The sequence below is a fragment of the Stigmatopora nigra genome, chromosome 19 (genome assembly GCF_051989575.1).
Source record: "Stigmatopora nigra isolate UIUO_SnigA chromosome 19, RoL_Snig_1.1, whole genome shotgun sequence".
Taxonomy (NCBI): Eukaryota; Metazoa; Chordata; class Actinopteri; order Syngnathiformes; family Syngnathidae; genus Stigmatopora; species Stigmatopora nigra.
The window spans coordinates 61,275-80,850 of record NC_135526.1 but is presented as its reverse complement, the minus strand read 5'-3'; the positions used below and the strand labels follow the sequence as shown (position 1 = coordinate 80,850).

The 19,576-nt window shown below is 57.0% G+C and overlaps 6 protein-coding genes and 1 long non-coding RNA gene across 9 annotated transcripts; 4 read left to right on the top strand and 3 right to left on the bottom strand.

Moving 5' to 3' along the window:
* The first annotated feature begins 357 nt into the window (after positions 1-357).
* Positions 358-1,798, top strand: rps14 (ribosomal protein S14). 2 transcript variants are annotated; one of them, XM_077740291.1, is made up of 5 exons: positions 358-503; positions 1,020-1,173; positions 1,286-1,447; positions 1,546-1,622; positions 1,696-1,798. In XM_077740291.1, exons 2-5 carry the CDS (start codon positions 1,025-1,027, stop codon positions 1,761-1,763), a joined length of 456 nt encoding a protein of 151 aa, XP_077596417.1. In that variant the 5' UTR covers positions 358-503; positions 1,020-1,024; the 3' UTR covers positions 1,764-1,798. The 2 variants fall into 2 exon arrangements, with proteins under 2 accessions (XP_077596417.1, XP_077596418.1); XM_077740292.1 differs by having other exon boundaries at positions 474-574.
* Positions 1,799-1,841: 43 nt separating this feature from the next.
* chm (CHM Rab escort protein) lies at positions 1,842-5,976 on the bottom strand. Its single transcript, XM_077740278.1, has 16 exons — positions 5,884-5,976; positions 4,896-4,962; positions 4,757-4,829; positions 4,556-4,686; positions 4,433-4,488; positions 4,008-4,261; positions 3,820-3,936; positions 3,630-3,741; positions 3,330-3,552; positions 3,165-3,242; positions 3,009-3,104; positions 2,888-2,948; positions 2,715-2,811; positions 2,527-2,628; positions 2,259-2,434; positions 1,842-2,070 (listed from the first exon to the last, which is right to left on the bottom strand). Exons 1-16 carry the CDS (start codon positions 5,936-5,938, stop codon positions 1,936-1,938), a joined length of 1,833 nt encoding a protein of 610 aa, XP_077596404.1. The 5' UTR covers positions 5,939-5,976; the 3' UTR covers positions 1,842-1,935.
* A 63-nt stretch (positions 5,977-6,039) lies between these two features.
* On the bottom strand, positions 6,040-10,299 carry ik (IK cytokine). The gene is made up of 19 exons (XM_077740283.1): positions 10,119-10,299; positions 9,288-9,354; positions 9,111-9,203; positions 8,860-8,919; positions 8,628-8,795; positions 8,429-8,543; positions 8,195-8,265; positions 7,907-8,117; positions 7,739-7,847; positions 7,587-7,626; positions 7,381-7,507; positions 7,293-7,314; positions 7,108-7,191; positions 6,933-7,020; positions 6,810-6,867; positions 6,649-6,737; positions 6,474-6,582; positions 6,270-6,304; positions 6,040-6,198 (listed from the first exon to the last, which is right to left on the bottom strand). Exons 1-19 carry the CDS (start codon positions 10,126-10,128, stop codon positions 6,171-6,173), a joined length of 1,584 nt encoding a protein of 527 aa, XP_077596409.1. The 5' UTR covers positions 10,129-10,299; the 3' UTR covers positions 6,040-6,170.
* On the top strand, positions 7,767-13,123 carry LOC144212425 (homeobox protein CDX-1-like). Of its 2 annotated transcripts, none has more exons than XM_077740287.1 (4): positions 7,767-9,634; positions 11,156-11,972; positions 12,662-12,810; positions 12,884-13,123. In XM_077740287.1, the coding sequence occupies exons 2-4, from the start codon at positions 11,369-11,371 to the stop codon at positions 13,055-13,057; spliced, it is 927 nt and encodes a 308-aa protein (XP_077596413.1). In that variant the 5' UTR covers positions 7,767-9,634; positions 11,156-11,368; the 3' UTR covers positions 13,058-13,123. The 2 variants fall into 2 exon arrangements, with proteins under 2 accessions (XP_077596413.1, XP_077596412.1); XM_077740286.1 differs by having other exon boundaries at positions 11,145-11,972.
* A 1,020-nt stretch (positions 13,124-14,143) lies between these two features.
* bacc1 (BPTF associated chromatin complex component 1) lies at positions 14,144-16,576 on the top strand. The gene is made up of 6 exons (XM_077740290.1): positions 14,144-15,347; positions 15,414-15,508; positions 15,751-15,852; positions 15,961-16,163; positions 16,254-16,343; positions 16,419-16,576. Exons 1-6 carry the CDS (start codon positions 15,327-15,329, stop codon positions 16,481-16,483), a joined length of 576 nt encoding a protein of 191 aa, XP_077596416.1. The 5' UTR covers positions 14,144-15,326; the 3' UTR covers positions 16,484-16,576.
* A 156-nt stretch (positions 16,577-16,732) lies between these two features.
* ovca2 (OVCA2 serine hydrolase domain containing) lies at positions 16,733-18,423 on the top strand. The gene is made up of 2 exons (XM_077740289.1): positions 16,733-17,164; positions 17,543-18,423. Exons 1-2 carry the CDS (start codon positions 17,023-17,025, stop codon positions 18,043-18,045), a joined length of 645 nt encoding a protein of 214 aa, XP_077596415.1. The 5' UTR covers positions 16,733-17,022; the 3' UTR covers positions 18,046-18,423.
* On the bottom strand, positions 18,362-19,243 carry LOC144212431 (uncharacterized). The gene is made up of 2 exons (XR_013329764.1): positions 19,054-19,243; positions 18,362-18,958 (listed from the first exon to the last, which is right to left on the bottom strand). It is a non-coding gene; the product is annotated as an uncharacterized LOC144212431 (long non-coding RNA).
* Positions 19,244-19,576: the final 333 nt, after the last annotated feature.

The window sequence follows — 19,576 nt, the reverse complement described above, 5'->3', positions numbered from 1 at the left end:
CCGCTATCTACCAAAACGGGCAGTGACGTCACACGTGGGTAGTAGTGCTATGACATACTACTACTACTCACTGTGTCAGACACATAGATCGCATTGTTGTGCTTGATTTCCTAGTGGTCATATGATTTGGGGTCCATGGGTGATATTGGCGCACAAGGGACTAAAGATGGAAAGTAGTCTTACATATTTGCATCATTTGTATTTGTGGGATAGTTCCTTTAATAAATGAATCAAACTCAACTTTCCCGGTCATGTTTGGCAGACACAGGACTCTTATTATTCCAGATGATTTCAAATCGTGGCTCATTTCATCTCATCATCAAACCAAACCATGGTGAAATCCTTCCTCACGGTGGCTAGGCTTTGACGCGAAGTTCAACCTCCCAGTCGGCAGGGAGCAGCACCAGCGGCAGCGGACTCCACGTCTTGGAAGCAACTTTAACCCCGGAAGCGCATCCGTTCCTCTTTCTTTCTAGTTCCATCCCGAGAAGCCAAACGCCGAGGTGAGTCTTCTTCGCCTTTAAATCCTCTGCAATCTCCATCCTTCCAAGCCATCGACATTTTGTGACGCCCGGTATTGATTTGCTACAGTATTGTCACGGTCTTTTGCCTTAAATGCCGTTTGTTTGCGTGTTGGTTCGGTGGCTTTGACGCGTTGGCCGACAACCCGAGCCGTCCGTTCGCTGCCTCGCTCGCTTGCTAGCTAGTTAGCTAGCTCACTCGAGCTTTCACGTCGTCGAGAGGAAAGGCGATAAAACGATAACGTTCTGCCCAAAAAGCCACCCCTGCCTTTTTTTGAACTTAGGACTCGCTCGTGGCTGGGCGACGTCACGCAACCTGTCGCCGCAGCCCGCCCAGCTTAGCTCGGCGCTTCGTTTGTCTGTCACCAAACGGCACATTTATGAATGAACGGAAGATACAAACCGAGATCGTTTGCACCCTTTTCTCGGCCGTCTGCGTACGCAACTGGTGTATTATCAGGTCGTCGTCTAAGTGTCTGTTTGTGTTTTGGGTGACAGACGCCATGGCTCCACGCAAAGGTAAAGAGAAGAAGGAAGAGCAGGTGATCAGTTTGGGGCCCCAGGTGGCCGAAGGCGAGAACGTCTTTGGAGTTTGCCACATCTTTGCCTCCTTTAACGACACTTTTGTGCACGTCACCGACCTCTCCGGGAAGTGAGTGGCCTGGCAGCCTTTCGGCTCTCTCTTTCTCTCTTTTTTTTTTTTATTCTTAGCCACCGTTTTGCACCTCTAACCTAACCCGACCGGTCCTGCTCTTTGGCTTCAGGGAGACCATCTGCCGCGTGACGGGCGGCATGAAGGTGAAGGCGGACAGGGATGAGTCTTCCCCTTACGCCGCCATGTTGGCGGCGCAGGACGTGGCGCAGCGCTGCAAGGAGTTGGGCATCACCGCTCTGCACATCAAGCTCAGGGCCACCGGGGGCAACCGGTACGTCGCCGACCTTATTTCAGGCCAAAAATGCTATTCCGTCTCGGCCCTCTTCCAAATGAGACATCTTTTGGGAAATTGCCCCCTCCCCCCTCCAGCACCAAGACGCCGGGACCCGGAGCCCAGTCGGCCCTGCGAGCCCTGGCCAGGTCTGGCATGAAGATCGGACGCATCGGTGAGGCGCACGCTCGGACGTCCGGGTTTTGCCCGCGGCCGCTCCAAATGACGCATTTTCATTTTGATTACAGAGGACGTGACGCCCATCCCGTCAGACTCCACGCGCAGGAAGGGAGGCCGACGTGGGCGCAGGCTGTAAAAGTCCACGACCAAATAAAGTTGTTCCCAACGCAATGCCACTGGCTGTGACTGCTTTTTCCTTCCCCACGACAAGCTCTCTTTTTGGGTCGGCATTTTATTTAGCATAAATACAAAAAGTACAGTGGCGGGGCTTCACTTGGCGCTCCATACGATAGAGGCCGTTTGTGCGGTCACTCCTCGATCTGAAGCTGCTGCTCGGCGGCGGTGTCCTCGCCGCCGCCACCGTCGTACACGATGTCTTCGGGGTTGGGCGCGGCGGGACAAAAGTCCTGGTCGGGGACGATCTTGTGGAAGATGGCCTCCGCCTGTCAAAATATTCTCATCAGCCGCTGTCAATTTTTTCAGATTTTTGCACAAAACGACGGAAACGGATAGCTACTTAAGCGGAATGAGTATGACCCAATACAGTTTGACTAACACTAATGTGGTTCAACTGGAGAACGTTGGCTCTGCACTAAGTGGCAGCAAGCTGGCCAAGAACGTCCCTTCTTACCCGTCGCACGGCGCGCTCGTGGCCCAGCTCTCCGTCGGGTCCCGAACACACGTAGACGTTGGATGGCCGGCTCTCGCCCTCCGTCTCCCCGCCGTCAGATGGCCGGCGCCCGCCCTCCGTCTCCCCGCCGTCGTCCGTGTTGAAGTAGAAAGCCCACAGGACGGCCGGACGGGAATCTTGGCCGTGGCAAAAAAAAAAAAACATTCTCGGTGAGTACGCTCCGCCGGCTGGAATTGTCTTTGTTTTGGCTAAGCCCGAGCCGCCTCACCTCGCTCCGGGGAGCGCGCTGGGCGAAACACGGCGTCCACTGTGGGCGCCAGGTCCTCGTAGGCCGAGCCCAGTCGTGAGCGACAGGTGAGGTGGACCAAATCTGGACCGGAAGGTATGGATGGATGGACCGCTCTGTTGTCTTCTCTGTTTACTTTTTTCCTTTCTGCCCTTAGAACGGCGACTCACATGTTCCCGGCGCGCAGGTCATGGTGGCGGGCGACAGCTCCACCATCCGAACGGCGGGAAGCCCCGCCTCCGCCGGAGGGACGGTCACCAGGGAAACCTTGGCGCACGACAACTTTAAGTCGCCCAGGAGGCGCCGTGCATCGGACGGACGGACAGACGGGAGAGGGGCGTACCTGGTGCCGGTCGCCGGCTAGGATAGAGCGGTCGGTGATGAGCACGCCCCTGGAGATGGACCTGCGGGAGGAGCCGCCGTCAGACGGGGACGGGGGCCCATTCCGGACGCCGGCCTCTTACCCGCCGGACGGGGCCCGCTGGGGGAGGAAGCCGTCCTCCAGCACAAAATGGGCGGCGGCGATGCGCCGTCCGCCTCCGTCAATCAGCGCCGTGCACCTGAGAAGAAGCCGTGGTCCAGATGGGAGAGGCTTTGGGGCGGCGGCGGCCGCCGCCTACCTGTCGCCGCTCTTGTCCAGCAGCAGGCAGTCGACGGGATGCCTCAGGCAGTAGACGCCCCCAAAGACGGCGCACATCCTGACCACCCAAAAAAAAAAAAGGACGCGGTGAGGAGGGGCGGACCCCGGACCGGACTGGGGACCGGCCCGCGGACGCCGGCCTCACCGGCAGAAGCACTGCGGGATCTCTCCCAGGCCGTAGATGGGAAAGAGGAAAGGGGTGTTGCCGTAGCGACCCAGGCAGCGCAGGAAGTGGCGGGTGGAAGCCAGGCCGGCCGGGGTGGGCGTGTCCTCCGTCGCCATGGCGATGGAGTGCAGCAGAAAGTGCCGCAGGTTGTCGCCCAGTTGCCGCTCGCGCAGGAACTCGGAATACGAGCCGCCGGCGTGGGCTGGAGAGAGGCCGCGCCGGCCGAGTTTGGCGTAAAGCGTGGCCGCGGCGACGGTGGCGGCGGCGGCGGCTTCCCACCTTCCGGCTCCTCCTTTTCTTCCAGGCAGGACGTCAGGAAACGCATCAACTTCCTCTTCTCCACCATGGACAGCTGGCGGCTGGCAAAGACGTCGGCCCGGCTGCACGGCACCTGAACGTGGAGTCCGGCCCACGGCGCCCTTGAGCCGGCGAGCCCACGCCGGAACGCTCGTAGACGGCGCGGACGCACCTGCTCCACCGCGCCGCTCCGATAGGTCAGGATCCTGGTGACGTTCTTGAATTCGGCGTAGCGGCTGACGTTGGATTTGATGAGCAGGTCCACCAGCGAGCCGCGGGCGTACATCAACTGAAGGACGGGGGATGGGCCACGTCAGACGCCGGCGTCTGGCCCGCCGCTACGTCAGCGCGGCCTCGTACCTTGGACGCCAGGTCTATGTTGAACCTGCGTCCTTCTTTGAGCAAGTAAGCGTAGGTCAGTTCCTCGCCGCCCACTTCCGCACTCTCCTCGCCGTCTGGCGCTCGCTCCTCCCCGACATCCGGCGAGCGCTCGTCCTGGCCGGATGTCGGGTCCTCCGGCGGCCCGTCTGCGAGGGCCCCGACCGGCTCGGCGAGCGTGGCAAAATCCCCAGCTGCGGCCGACGGCCCGGGGGACGTTTGATGGACCGTGGACTCTGAGAGAGGGGCAGAGATAGAGCCATCAAGGCTCCCGGGAGGGAAGACAATTGGTGCCAAAAGCCGTGAGTTGACGAGCGGCCCCAAGTGGGAGGCTATTTTTCTAACCACAATCCTTTGAAAATGGCCACTTTTGGAATGAGCAGGTCTTTGCCTCCCGGCTGGCTCACCTGCATGTGCCTCTCCCTCTTGCTCTCGCTCTCCCTCTCTCCTCTCTTCCTCTTCCCTAAGGACAAAGAAAAGAGTCCACGTTGGCGCGAGCCGGAGGCGGCCGAGACAAAAGCCGAGCGGACCTGGCGAAACAGAAAACCCGCAAGTTCCTGACGGAGGCGGCGTCGGCGTCACGCAGCCAGATGGGCTCCTCGCCATCCCGCAACAGGTGGGTCCGATCGGGCGCCGGCCGGCCGCCCGTCCGCTCCGAGGCCTGACGGGGCACAGAGGTGGGCGGGTGAGAAGGCGACTTTGGCGCGGCCACGGACGCCGGGACTACTCGCCTGCCGTTCTTCGATCCACGACACCAAAGCGTTAAAGGTGAAACTGGCCCATTTGGAGGCGTAGTAACTCCTCCTGCAAGCGGACCGGAGATCAGGCGGCCGAGGAAGCGCGTGCGGAGACGTCGGCGCGAGGACTCACGTGTCCAGGTGAAGAACTCGCCGTCCCACGCGAGAACAAGCGGCCGCCACCACCGACTCTGTGAGACCTTGCGCGACAAATGAGCGCAATGTTATCCTGATGACTACTTTTCTATTAGAAGGGTTGCCCGAGATCTTTGTCTTAACAAATGGGCCCCGCCAGTGCAAGGGCAGCCAACGGCAGCCAACGGGTAAACGAGGAAGTGACTCCTCACTCTCACTACGCCCGGCCGGCCGGCCGGGCAGCCGGCTTGTTGTCAAAGCGAGGGGCGCACGCACTGGCTCCTCCTGGTCCAGTCGATTCTACAATGAGGAGCACCCGACTTTAAGCAAGCGATGACACGCACGAGAGGTATCCTCTTGTTCAGTTGGAATGAAAAGCTACACCCACTGTGGCCCTTTGAGGACCGCTTTGACGCCCCTGCTTGGACTACAGGAGAGCGCAAGCATGCCTACGCAATATCTCCCCTCCAGTCAGAGGTTAGTAGTATTTTTATTAACGGTCGTTTAATCACTTCCCACCCCCCCCCCCCCCCCACACACACACACACACACTCTTTATTTGATATCGAGCGTAATGCCATGGTTTCAAATTGACCCCACCGCCCGACCCAAAAAAAAAAGAAATACTATCTAGTTTGTCGCTGTCAACAAAGGCGAGCCCCGTGACGTCACGACGCCCAAACACGAGCGCTGTTGCCACTTGCTAGCAGCTCGCTCGCTTCCTTGACAATCAGACAAAAAGGCTCTTTTGAGCGAGGCCTTAGTAGTGACGGCTTATGTTTAGTGGCGAGCTAACAAATTCATCTTTGAAACATGAACTGGTCGTATAGCTGCAAGCTAAGCGGAAATGACGGGACTGTTAGCCGAAAGCTAACGCAGGCGCCTATCCAAAGTCAAAAGCAGCGTTCGCACCGCACGACGGCTTTTCCGTTCGGGACAGAGGCGCGTGGTGTGGTGTGGTGGTGGCTGCCGGGCGGAGGTATTACCAGTGCCCACGATGACGACGTCAAACTCGGACGGTAGATCCTCGGCGGCCATCATGCTACAGGCGCGGGCATGCGCTGGGCTCGTCCCCGACAAATGGGGAAAAAGCCACAGAGATCGTGCGTGCGCGCGCGCGCACCAGAAAGATCACCCCGAAGTTTCATTTTGTCATCATTTTTATTCACAAGTTACACACGCAAATCCAAAGCACAAAGTCTCCTTTTAACGGCTACATTTGATCCACTCGTTTCCTAGTTGCTGGTGAAAGGAAGCAAACGGTGGCTGAACTTCAGTATTTGGGCCGCTTCACATCCACCCTGCCAGGAGAGAAAAGAGGTCCAGCGCCGCAAGGAAAATGGCCGTGGGAATCTTTGTGGACACCACTCACCCGTCGGCCTCCATCTTCTTCCTCTTCTCGATGATCTGAAAGAGAAGAGACGTGCCGCCATGACGACCACGAGACACGAGGCCCCAACCCCGAAGCCCACCCGAGCGGGACTGGGCCCCGACCGACCCCAGAGCCCACCCGAGCGGGACTGGGCCCCGACCGACCCCAGAGCCCACCCGAGCGGGACTGGGCCCCGTGGCTCACCGCGCTGATCTTCTTCCACTGGCGGTCCAGCTCGGCCTTCTCGTTGGTCTCCTTGAAGCGGCGCGTCTTGCGTCCCTCCGACATCTTGATGCCGTACTGGAAGGCGGCCCTGCGGGAAGCGGCGTGCCGTTACTCCACTCGCTCCTCCGACGAGGGCGTTTTTTGCGATACGTACTTGGGCAGCGCCTCCTTGTTGTTCATGTAGTCGGAATATTCCTCCTGCGTGTCAAAGTCCCAGCGACCCAGCGGCCCCTTCTTGTTGCCCTGCAACGCCACGCAACGCCACGCCACGTCACGCCACCGGCCAGACTTGCGGACTCCACGGCCACCACTTACTTGGTCCATCTTGCTGTAGTCCACTTCTTCATCGCTGTCCACGGCCAGGTCGTCCATCCTGCGCGCACAAACTTAGCAACAGCCGTCTTTGGAGCGAGCGGACACGCGGCGGCTTTCTCTTACGTGGCGGGGTAACACTCGGCGTAGGAGTTGGATCCTCCGAAGAAGTCCCCCAGGTGTTCCTTGGCGTCTCGCCTCTGAGACGGCGGCGTGGCGCCAACGTTAAGGACTGTGCACGGCCCCGTCGGAGCAAAAGGAGGCGCGGCTGCGCGGCTGGGACTGGCTAGAAAAGGATATGCATCCGGGCCCTTCCACTGGTCGCCGGCGGCCCCCGCAAACTTCTCGTTGATCAGCTTGAGCTGATCTCGCACCGAGCCCGGACCTGTGGCGCAGCATCACGCAAACTCTGGTCTTCCCGGCCTAAAAACAAACAACTGGGGGAGCCCCCCCCCCTGGGGGAGCCCCCCCCCCCCCTCCACGTACCTGGATCCGCCTCCTCCGCCACCTGCGAACAGAAGGCCTTTTAATTTCCCGGGCCGTGCGGCAATTTTGCCCGAGGCCTGTTGTTGACCTGTTGTTCCTTTTCAAAGTAGGTGTGTCTCCGCTTCTTCTCCTCGTCTCTGTCGCGTCGCCTCTCTTTGGCAGCTTTGGACGAGGCGGCGGCCGACGGCACGTAGTCGCCGACGTCGTCGAAGATGCTGCGTGCCGGGAGGAGGGAGGCTCGGCGTGAACGGCGGAACGGAACCACAAAGAGCCCGGCGACAGACGCAAACTGACCCCAGGTCGGCTTCCGGAGCCCGTTTCTCGTCCGCCTTGCCTGAAAACGACGGAGCGACGGCGCCAATATCGAGAGGTGGGTCGAAACACGCCCGTTGTAATCAAAGTGCACAGTTGTCCCCATTTTTGCCAGCTCTCGGGTGGATCCTGACCTCTGTCCTTTTTCTTCATCTTCTTGTGTCGGGTCCCTTGGCGGAGGTAGGAGAGAATCTGCGTCAGCTTGGAGATGACGATGTCGTTGGTGCTCAGCGTGGTCTGCGCCTGTCAAAGGCAGCGCAAAGGTCAGGCGTCGGGGCCTCGGGGGCCGCGTAACGGCATACCTCCATGCTGGGACAGTCGGCCTTGCTGCGAATGAGCGTGGTGGGAATGTCGGTGTCGGTGAACTCGTCATCCAAGTCCACCACGTAGGCCATGCGACCCGGCAGGAAGAGCTCGTTGCGCTCCGGCGCGCCCGAGCGGAAGACCATGCGGTAGATGTTGCGGCCCAGGCGGCTCTTGAACTCCATCTTCTCCTCCGGTTCCACGTCTTTCCTGCGGGCCGGAAGGGGGGGACGGGGGTGTCACACACGCGGTGGCGGTCAAAACGGCCGAGGCCACGTGGGTCCTACTTGGCTTCCTTCTGGACTTTCTCCATCATGTCCTCTTCCTCTTTCTCCTTGCTGTTGATCTCCGCCCTGACCTGAGGCAGACGGCAGCGGCCCGGCTCAAATGGGACAAGCGGCGCTCCAAATGTATAAATCCTAAGACCGCGCCATCCGGACTCGAGCACGTGGCAGCCGCCGACCGACCGACCCACGCCTACCCTTTGGCCAACGCTGACGGTTGCCGTCTGCGAGCGTTACCTTCTGCAGCAGAGCAAAGTCCAGCCCTTTGACCAAGTGAGTATGCTCCATGTCACCACCCAAGAACTTGGACTCTTGAATCAGCTGCCGCCGTTTCTCCGCCGCCGACTTGTCCCTGCGCGGTGGCGTGGGCGCCTTTAGCGCCGGCGGCACCGGCCGGGCCCACGGGGGACGACGGTGACCGACGGGCGGCACTCACGCCTCGGCCGAGGGCCCGACCGCCCGGTAGTTGGCGGTGGTGCTGATGAGCTCCGTCTCTTCGTAGTCTTTGTTGACGCCGTCCCGTCGCTCCCGGGCGCGGTCGCGATACTTTTCGGCCAGCTCGCGCTCCCGCTCCATCTCCTGCTGCCGCAGTTTGGCGTAGTAGCTGGCGGAGCGAGGCGGACGTCAGTCGCCCCTTTCCGCACACCCGACCGACGGATGGGGCTCACCTCTTCTTCTTCCGCCTCCTGGCCGCGGGATCTTCGTCCTCGTTGTAATCCCTCGGCATCCTGGGAAAGAAACGGCACCACGTCAGGCCGTGACCCGGCCCGTCGGCCATTCCCGGCGTCGCCCCCCAATCGACGGGACGAATTGAACGGGAAGTGACAGGCGGGAGTAACGCCGCCGCCGGCGCGATGTCACGTGGCTACGTCGTCGCGGCATGGCTATCGTGAGCGTGTCGCCGGCGGCCTATACGCACTCATGGTGTCTGGACTTGGAGGGCGGGGCCGACGAAGGCGTGGCCCGCGGCGTCATCAGCAATTTCCTGAAGTCGTCATTGGTCAACTTGGACCTGCGGACACGCACGCAGAGGTTCTTCAGGAAGGAGGACGGGACTAACGCGAGCCGGGAAAGCAGTCCGTCCCCGCGCACTTACTGAGCGGCCGATCTGCCCTCGTCCACCTCGTGTCCCTCGGGAGCCAGAGGGTTGGAATAACTCTCGGCTGGCAACAAAAACAAACCGTTGGATGTCGCCGACAGGTCGATCAATGTGCACTCTACCCAAAACACCATTTCCAATTAAGATCATAAAGGATTCAAGGGCCCTTGTCACGGAGTCAATGGGCCAAAGGAGAGGTCGTCCCATTTGCTCATTTGGAGTACAGACATCGGGGGCCATGGAGCCTCCCGTCGGCCGTGGAGCCTCCACGCCACAACTTGTGAAAAAGACGACTTTGGAATTGCTACGCATGAACAGAGACAAGCATCTCTTGGCTGACTGGGGTGAGTGTAAAAAGGTCTTTCTCCGTGTCCGTATTCTCATCCTCTTGCTACTGTGACAATGACATTTGCCCAAATACGGGATGAATGAAGTGATCTCGTCTAAAGTGCTCCTGGAGGGCCGCTGTGGGTGCAGGGTTTTGGTTAAACGAACCATCCAGCAAAGACACCGGAAGCACCTGAATGCAATCCACTGATTGGTAAAAAGTTTTTCTCTTTGCCCGTCGGAAGGAAAACATGCACCCACTGCGGCCCTTTCTGGAATAGCTGGAGGAAATGGAGCGCGTTCGTTACATGTTAACCCCAACTAGCAAGATAGTTAAGTTGCACGACGTCAGATTTGCAGTCGTTAGGAGCGTGAACGGAGTGCACGTCTGAGACGAATGGGCTCCACTAGCTAGCTAGCTTAGTAGCTAGCTAAGGCGCACGGTGAGCTCATGCTAACGTTAGATTCGCTATCGTTATCAGCCTGAGACGGGCCACTTACTGTCGGGCATCGTAGCGGCTTCACGATGTCACCTTCCTCGCAATTAAAAAAAAAAAAAAAGCTCTTTGTTCGATTTTTTTTAAAGCTTGGACCGACGACGCTGTTAGCCTTGTGTTGCTAGCAAAACTCCACTAGGGGGACTCTGGGAAAGAGGGGGGCGGACGGAGGGCGGGCCAAACCGGAAAAGAAATACGAGAATGATTAGCCCTCCCATTGATTTATATATTTATTTAAATTCCACGCAGTTTGCATCTTGTAGTCTTTTGATGGTTTGAGGAAATCCAAAATAAGACGCCACGCCACAGAAACTCCAAACAAGAAAATATCAAATAGATTTAAAAAAAAATATATATATATATATATATATACGTAGTCACACACCCAATACTTTTTAGTCGGAGCACTAGAGGGCGTCAGAGGAGCCATGTTCTTTTAGTCTGGACTGTCTGCCAAACTTGTTGGAAATGTTTTTACGCACGCACTCACCAACGCGGGTGTACCTAATGATTTGTCTTTTATGCCCACACAAAGAAAAGTCATGAGTGTAAAACAATAAAAGCAAGCTTGTAAAGACATACATTGACAGTTCGCCTGCGTGCAAAATTTCACACGCCGGAAGAACAGCATTTGTTTGTTTCTCTCTCTTGTTTTGCCCGAAATTCACAAAGCAAGACGTCGATGAAGCGCCACCTACATCATTTGGACTTCTTCTGTGTCTTCATTCAAAGAAATGATTTCATTGACCGAAGTGTGAGTGCGTGTACAGGTTTGGATTTATTTGTCCTAGAGCAGGGAGTAGAGGCGCTTTCCATTTGCACGACGGAATTGTGATCTTGTAAACCATTTTGGAATGATTTGGAGAGCATTGAAATGACTTGTAGTCACCCATCTAAAAGTCTACTCCTAACTCAAAAATGTTTTATTATCCGTTACAATTAGGGAGATGCCAAAAAGCACGTTAATGTATTCTCTCTCTCTCTCTCTCTCTCTCTCTCTCTCTCTCTCTCTCTTTTTTCTCCATGGGAGACGGTCAGAAGGGCTCCTCGACTATTGGCAATGTCCAAATAAGCTGCTATTGTGTCAATGATAACGTCAAAGGTGGCCATAAAAGCGACCACGTGAGCGGGCTGCTTTATAAGCAGCGGTGCGCCGGGACGGGTGGGGGGGTCAGCAGGTGAGACGAGTCAGAGGCACGGCAGGCAGGTAAGCCTGCTCCCCCCCACCACCCACCCACCCTCCACCTATCCAACATGTACGTGAGCTACCTGCAGCTGGACAAGGACCCCCCCATGTACCAGCAAAACGCCGTCGGCGGCAGACACCCGGGCCTGGGCCTCGGCGTCGGGCCGCAAAACTTCCAGGTGGCCTCCCCGGCCCAGTATACGGACTACGCCGGCTACCATTCGCACGGCCTCGGCGCGGACGCTCAACAGGGCTCGGCCGGCGGCGGCGTCGGCGGCTGTATCGTTGGTGGCGGTGGTGCCGGTGCCAGCGGATGGAGCCCTGCGTACCCGGCGCCGCCACCGCCTCCCCCCCATTCTCACCACCCGCACCCGGCTCAGCCCGGCCGGGACGAGTGGGCCGCGCACCACTACGCGGCGGCGGCCGCCGCCCACGCCGCAGCCGCCGCCGCGGCGGCTGGCGGAGGCGGCTCGGGGGCGGCCAACCTGGGCTTCGGGCCTCTTCTTCCTCAGGAGTTTGTCGGCCAGCAGCATCCTCCGGCGCCGCTGCCTCCGCCTCCGCTTCTGTCCGCCCCGCTAAACGCGGCCGGGGGACAAAGCTCGGGAGGCTCCCCGCAAAGGAGGAACGCCTACGACTGGATTCGACGCGCGTCCACGCCGCTGGCCAATCCAAGTAGGTCCAAAGTTTCTTCTTCTTCTTCTTATGACAGCGACACAATGAGCCATTTGAACCTGTGTTGCTCCTCTTAATTTGCATCCCTAAGCAAACCCTTTTGATGGTTACGCCTGACATTCCCAAATGGGGGGGACATTTAAAAGACTAATCATTTAGAATCCATCAAGGGATATTCTTGTCATGTCTTTCTATACTTACACACAGCAATCACGTAAGTCTCTTTGTACTTCAAGTCGTGTAACGGCAAATCCTATGGAATTTGACTTTTATGACGTGTTTACCGACATATACCAAGGGGCTCTATGCTACAAATTTTATATATATATATATATATATTTAAGAATTCAATTATTTTAATCTCCCTATATCTGGGGGTTATATACACCCACATGTATGTGTGTGTGTGTGTGTAAGATCTGAGAGGTATTTATCTTGTCGTCACTCTTTAACAAGGTGTGTTGATTTGGAGCAGGGGAGCGTTGTCATGTGTGTGCTTAGCGTTAATTGTCAATCACGCCGCGCTAATGACACGTTGCGGCGGGCTTAGCAGACGGAGCACGCAGGCCACTCATTCGTGCGAAAGCAGCCTCCCCACCCACGCTACGGCACGCCGACCGGCCAAATGTCGCCTCGGGAAAAGCGTGGCTTCGGCCAGGCCTAAGGAATACTTCACGCTACCTTTGCAGATGGGAAGACGCGCACAAAGGACAAGTACCGGGTGGTCTACAGCGACCACCAGCGTCTGGAACTGGAGAAGGAGTTCCACTACAGCAAGTACATCACCATCCGCCGGAAGGCGGAGCTGGCCGGCGCCCTGGGCCTATCGGAACGCCAGGTAGGTCAGGGCGTCCGTGACGGGGCCATAGGGCCCGCGGGCAGGTCTAATCTTGGCCCGCCTTTGTCCTCAGGTGAAGATCTGGTTCCAGAACCGCCGCGCCAAAGAACGCAAGATGGGCAAGAAGAAGCAACAGCAGCCCGCCTCGTCCGGCAGCGTGGCCATGGTGTCCAGCAGCAGTGGCGGCGGAAGTGGCGGCCTGGTTTCGCCTTCCCCGTTGCCCGTCAGCATCAAGGAAGAGTTTTGAAATGGACCCTTGCCGCCATCGCCACCGCCATCGCCACCGCCATCGCCACCGCCACCGCCATCGCCACCGCCATCGCCACCGCCACCGCCATCGCCACCGCCATCGCCACCGCCATCGCCACCGCCATCGCCACCGCCTGAATCTTGTTCCAATTCCACTTGAGCGCATGCCCATGCTAATTCCCGCGGCATTAGCACGCTATTGACATGCTAGTCAGACATACCTTGGTGCACCCATGCTACTTAACTATAAAGAAAAGGCCACACTACCGGGCTAGCTTTTAGCCAAATTAGCTTTTTTTGGATGGACTTCCTGGCGTCATGAAAGTTTGTCGCCTCAGCGTGCCGACGCCGCGCTGACTTCTGTTTATCTGGGGAGCAGAAGACACCTTTTGAGTGCTACAGGATTGACTATGGCAGCTATCATTTTGGCTACAGTAGCGTATGCGGACGCTACTCAGCAGCTGAGCTAGCCACAAGTTTTGGAAGCACTTATTTCAAAGTCACCCCACTTTACTTTGGTTTATCTTTTGCTTTTACGCTAATCTTGTAAATCCTTTTGATCAGTTTGTCGCTGGGTGTGTATCCAAAACTAAGAGAAACATTTGATCCAGCCACGGGTGATTCTCCTTAAATTTTCAATGTCACACCACATGAAAGGCACGGCGCGGCGTGGCGTGGCGTAGCGTGGCGTGGCGGTGTGAAGGAAGATCCAGGGTCGCATTTGCTCTTTGGACGCCACACCTCAACGAGTACCAAATGGCTGGATGTCTCTGTGTTTGTGTGTATTTCAGACCTTTGTCCTTTGCTCAATTTGACCTATCTTCAAGTGGCCTATTGCAGCCGTGTGTACAATGACAGAAAAGAGGAGCTAGCTTGACTTTTTTTTTTCAGTGCAAACTGCAAATGCCGCAGCGGGTGATTCTTTCCAAGGCGGGTGGCCATTTTGTTTTTTTGTTTTAAATGGGACAGGAGGTCGGACGGCAGCTAGGATGTGGGATTCTAACGAGGTGGGCGGAGCCTCTCATACCTGCCATAAAGTTTTATTGAGGATGGGGACAATAAAAGCTTTTTTTTTCTTTACTCTGGAGATGCACCACTGTTTATTTACTCGCTTCCCTGACATTTGGCAGTTGCGCGTGGCCTTTATCCCTCTTCTTCTTGTCTCATTTCCATCCTATTTTGTAGCGCCGCCGCCGCCACGTTGTTTTAGCCGTTGACCACAAAGGACAGGTTTACAGAAGAGTTTCGACACATGGAATTCTTGGCACAGAAGATTGACGATACGAAAGCCGCTTTTATTCATCAGATTGATATTATGGGCACTGAATTTGCACGACTGTGTTGAATATAGAGAGAAACCGAAGGCCCAATTTGACAAGAGGCAAAAAGAAAGTGAACGCAAACAAAGTGTCCTCTGCGACCACGCCCTCGCGCTTGTAAAAGTTAATCATTGCACGGCGCGTACAGTTTATTGCTGCCGACGATGAAGATGGAAAAAAAAGAAAAAAACATGGTCTGTGGGAAAGAAGGGACTTCCTGCTTTGGGCTTCAAAGGTCATACATCGCCTTCTGTCGGCAGTTGTTCTCACTACACTAACGGGCAGATTCCAGAGTCGAGGTCAACACCGCCTCTTCCGATAACAACCAACCAGTGGCCAATTCTTAGGAGTTCGAAGAGTTGCCAGATTGTGAAAGACACCCCCGCCTCCAGACAAACCAGGGCGTAAAACTCGCAAAAGTATTCGACATCCAAGTTTATCTGTTAATCCCAAGAGTTCATTCCCATACCGCTGAATGTGGTCAAATGTAGCTGTCATTCGATCAACCTGCCCAGTGTAGTTTTCTCTCGCCTAAAGTGTTTTGCACATAGCCCCATTGCGCTTGAACCCGCCCAACCTGGCAACACTGTTCCCAGCCAGACAACCGACGAGCGCTCGGCTGCTTTGTTTTTATACTTGCAACTTTACAGATTAGTTGGTGGTTTTGGGGGGGCTTTTCGTGCAAGTCTATGTACCAAGACCACTTTTACTTTTCTCACAAGCGTTTCTGTTTTTGTCAAACGCCTCTCTCGATGGAAACCGGATAAACTGGCTAACCGGCTAACAGCACCCCGCTAACGCCAGCTAGCTGCCCGGCTAACGCGGTTAGCGGTTAGCCGGGCATTTTGTTTGCCTCCAGCGAGAAAGAAAGGCTTGAATCAACGAGATCTAGGGATTTTTTTTTCTTCTTCTTCTTCTTCTTCTTCCCCCCACCACCGCTTCCCCGACATGACGTCTGCTTCCGCCAAGGTAAATGAGCCAAATGATGTCGAAAACGTAAGTGTGGGGCTGCATAAACGTTTGCCCGGAACACAGGTGGGCGAGATCTTCTCGGCGGCCGGCGCGGCTTTCAGCAAACTGGGCGAGCTGACCATGCAGCTGCACCCGGTGTCGGACAGCAGCCCCGCCGGGTGAGTTGAGCTAAATGGACATTTGCCAGCCACGTCCTTTTGACATTCAGCCTTTCATCTGGAAGATGTACATGGCCCCGCTGGGCTTTTTTTTTACCACCCCAGCAGAGTCAAGGCACTCAATGCGCTGACATTCAAATGAAGTCAGAGCGAGTTTAGTTCTTCCAACAACAAAGCGTCTGCCCTTGCCGGCGAGAGACGTCCATTCCATTTGAGGTCCGCTAACCGCTCGTCCCCTTTAGAGCCAAATGGACCGAGACGGAGATCGAGATGCTGCGCTTGGCCGTGCGGCGATTCGGCAACGACCTCAACAACATCAGCGGCGTCATTAAAGATCGCACCGTGTGCGTATTGAGCGCCCTTCTTTTCCACTCCCCTAGCTCGTCGGCGTCCCCGATCAAGCTGATAGTGTGCATTGGTGTTATTTTGTCTTCCTTTCTGCCCCACGGCAGCGCTCAGATCAAGGGCACGGTGAAGAGAAAATTGTACGAGGACAGCCGGGTGCCCCTCAACACAGACTCGCCCAAGAAGTGCACCAAGAAAGCCGTTGTCCCGCCGACGGCGGCGGCGGTGTCCGTGGCGGCGCCCCCCTCGCAGGCCGCCTGCTCCTCCTCCTCGGCGCCGCCTCCGCCCATCAAAAAGCAGAAGACCGCAGGTGGGGAGAAAATGGACTTTGGAGTTGTGCCTCTTTCGTAGGAAAGGGCCCTCTTTCCAAGGTGGCTGACTTAACTGGTTCCGTCCTTAGACGTGACGCTCAGCGCGCTCAACGACTCGGACGTCAACAGCGACTTGGTGGACATGGACGGGCCGGGGAAGAAGCCCAACTTTGACCAAGGTGAGCTCCGGCGACCCGCGTGGCGTGGCGTGGCGTGCCGCACACTTGTTGGAGCCCCATTCCATCTGTCCCCAGAGAACCTCAATCTGGACCCCAGCCTCATCATGAGCCCCGGAGACCTCCCGCTGCTTTCTCGCTGATCGGCGCCAGTCGGCGTAGGCAGAGCGAAGTCCTGGCTCCCATCATGCCATTGACACGTTTTATTTTTATTAAAAACACTTGTATTTCTCATATTTGTTGTTTTTGCGCTTTGTATTTTTCCCCCTCCCTTTCCCTTGATCGAGTCTTTGCTTACGCACGCCGGGTTGTCATTGTCAGTCATTCATTTCCGTCTCGTTTGAACGTTCTCACAAATGTACGGCAACGATCAAAGCCGGGTTAGGGCGCGCATGCGCACACACACACACACACACACACACACAAACACGCCCAGCGAGGCGATCGGCTCCTTCTTGTGCCCGTGCGCAGACCTACAAGCCGCGTCCTGGAGACAGGAAGAGTTGGACGCGCGCGCCCCCCGACCACAAATACGCACGTTTATGGACTCCAATTGACTCACACTTCAAGGTACTTTAAATTTTCCTTAAAGTCACGAGTGAAAGCTAGCGCTCGCAACCAATAGAGCAGTAGACTCGAGGCTGCCCTAGCGCTAGCAGCTAATAGCTAGCGAGCAGTGTCCATGGCGCCTCTGCGAGTCTTGTGCCTTCACGGCTACCGGCAGGACGGCGCCTCGTTCCGGGAGAAGACGGGCGCCTTGAGAAAGCTCCTCAAGAAAGAAGTCGACTTTGTGTACATGGACGCCCCGCACGCCATCGAACAAGGTGAGTTCAAGCTAGGCTAAAGTGACTAAGCTAAAGGTGAGTTCAAGTGACTAAGCAAAAACCTAATAATAAATACGCGAGCAACTTTGCCCGAACTCTCGCTGTCGTTCAAAGCTGCGAAATGTCCACCAACGGGTATTGACTGGCAATTGCTTGTGTTGTTTCCATCGCGTTCATTCTAATTCTGTCAAGAGCCACTATATGAGGTCAGGGTTACTTAGGGTCATTTCGGGTTACTTTAGGGCAACTTTATTTCATTCTGGATAGCGGCACAAGTGGATGAAAGGAGAATCCTTTTTGCCTTCTTCTTCCTCTTCTTCCCGGGAAACACATTACTCCTCTGGCCTAAATGTGTCCTTTGTTTCTGGGGCGCCGCAGGCCAGGAGAGCCACGGAGACGGCGGCGGCTACCGTCGCGGCTGGTGGTTCTCGGACCCCGCCGCGCGGACCTTCGACGCCGGGCGGCCCTGCGAGGAGAGCCGGGGCCTGGACGAGAGCGTGGCGGCGCTGCGGGAAGCGGCGCGCCGTCACGCGCCCCTGGACGGCGTCCTGGGCTTCAGCCAGGGAGCCGCCATGGCGGCGGTGCTGTGCGCGCTGCGGGAGTCGGGCGCCGAGCCCGACTTGACCTTCCGCTTTGCCATCCTGGTGGCCGGCTTCCGCAGCCTCTGCGCTCGCCACCTGGGCTTCTACTCGGCGCCGCTGGAGACGCCGTCCTTGCACGTCATCGGCCTGGGGGACGGCGTGATCCCCGCCGACGTGAGTCACCATCTACTGGGCGTCTTTCGAGACCCGCACCTCCTGACCCATCCGGGCAGACATTTTGTACCGGCCACCGCCGCTCACAGACAATCCTACCGGGACTTTCTGGAGCGCTTTCGGTGACGGAGGGGCGGGCCCCGCGCCCTGTTTTTCCGAGGATTCTGACGCCCTTTCCAGTCCAAGCGCCATTGAATAAATATCCCGAGTAAACCACCCAGTTTCCTTTTTGTTATCCAACGAGTTGGACTTGGTGAAGCCCTCGAAAGGTGTCTAAGTGAGTCCAAACCTTGGCCCATCCCCGTGGTGGCAGATAAGAAGCCTGCATTGAAATAAATAAACATGGCCACGGCCGCACGCCAGGCGCCGTATTGGAGGGAGGACGGGCGTCAAAATGGCGAGAATGGCGCCGCAGGCGATGGGGGTGGTAAAGAGGTACGGATTTTACTTTTGGAGCAAATTTTATTTAAAAAAATAAAATGAAGGGGGTGATATGATACTGAAGCAAGTTTGACGATGATTTGTCATGTTTTTGTGTCGGTCCTTCCAGAACGGTAAGAGTTTTAGGTGGCTTTTTTTTAACGGGAAGCAAACGGAGCCGACATCGAGAAAACCGTTCATTCTGACCCAACACGACCGAGAAGGACAAAGTCACACGCAAGACACTTTATTGACTTCATTGAGAATCTTGACAAAGGCAGACCTCCGCGGCGGCGGCGACCCAAAGCCAAGCTCCCCACCCGGACGTCCTTTGGGCCGGGGACGACGACGCCTGCCCCTAGCGACCATGGCTGTAGACTGTTACCGTGGAGAGCGCCCGCTAGAGTAACAATCGAAAGCCACGGTCGCCACGGCGACAGCAGCAGCGGCGGGCCCAAACCCCGAGACCCCCCGCGTCCCCTCGGCTCCCGCCCTGCGTGGCCTCTGCCGGGCGCCAGCAGCCATGACTGGAGACTGTTACTGGACCGGTGCGCCGCTGACGAGCAGTAAGCAGTCTGAAGCCAAGGTGGTGAAGCGCCAGCCTTCTGAGATGGAACTCCTGCAAAGTGTGCGTGGGAGAGAGCGACAGGGAGAGAGAGAGAGAGCAAAGTCGAGCCAAGAAGAACTTTTGCAAAAGAGCAAAGGCAACAGTACGTGTTTCCTCGGGACTCCCGCTAGAAATCTCCCCGCTCTGAAAGATGCCAGCAACGTCACTCCGGCGCCCGATCAATGGGGCCGAGATTGGAGCCGGCTTGGCCGCAGCGCTCTCCCGGTTTCCACGGCGACCTCGTCCGGAGCCTTCCTCCCGTTCCGGCGCTCCGTGAGAAGACCGTCACGTTGCGGCGTGCTGCCGCCGCTTTGTAGTTGCCTTCGCCCGGCGTCTGCGATGTGCGCAAGAGTGACGCGGGGCCGGCGTCACCGGACGGCCACGTCACGCTCAGGGAGGAAGTCCAAATAAGGAAAAGGGGGCTCCCGGAGAAAGACGCTCGGGCAGAAACGTGCGCGCTCGCTCTCTCTGGCTGGTGCTATCGCCTCGTCCACACGCCCGTGGTCCCAAACACGTTACGTCAGCCGCCGCGTGCGTGCGTGCTCCACTCGCCTGCAAGAGAAGCGGCGCGAGGGACGCCCCAACTCTTGCGCATCTCTTCATCTTCTTGTTTGGACGGGCGTGAGAAAG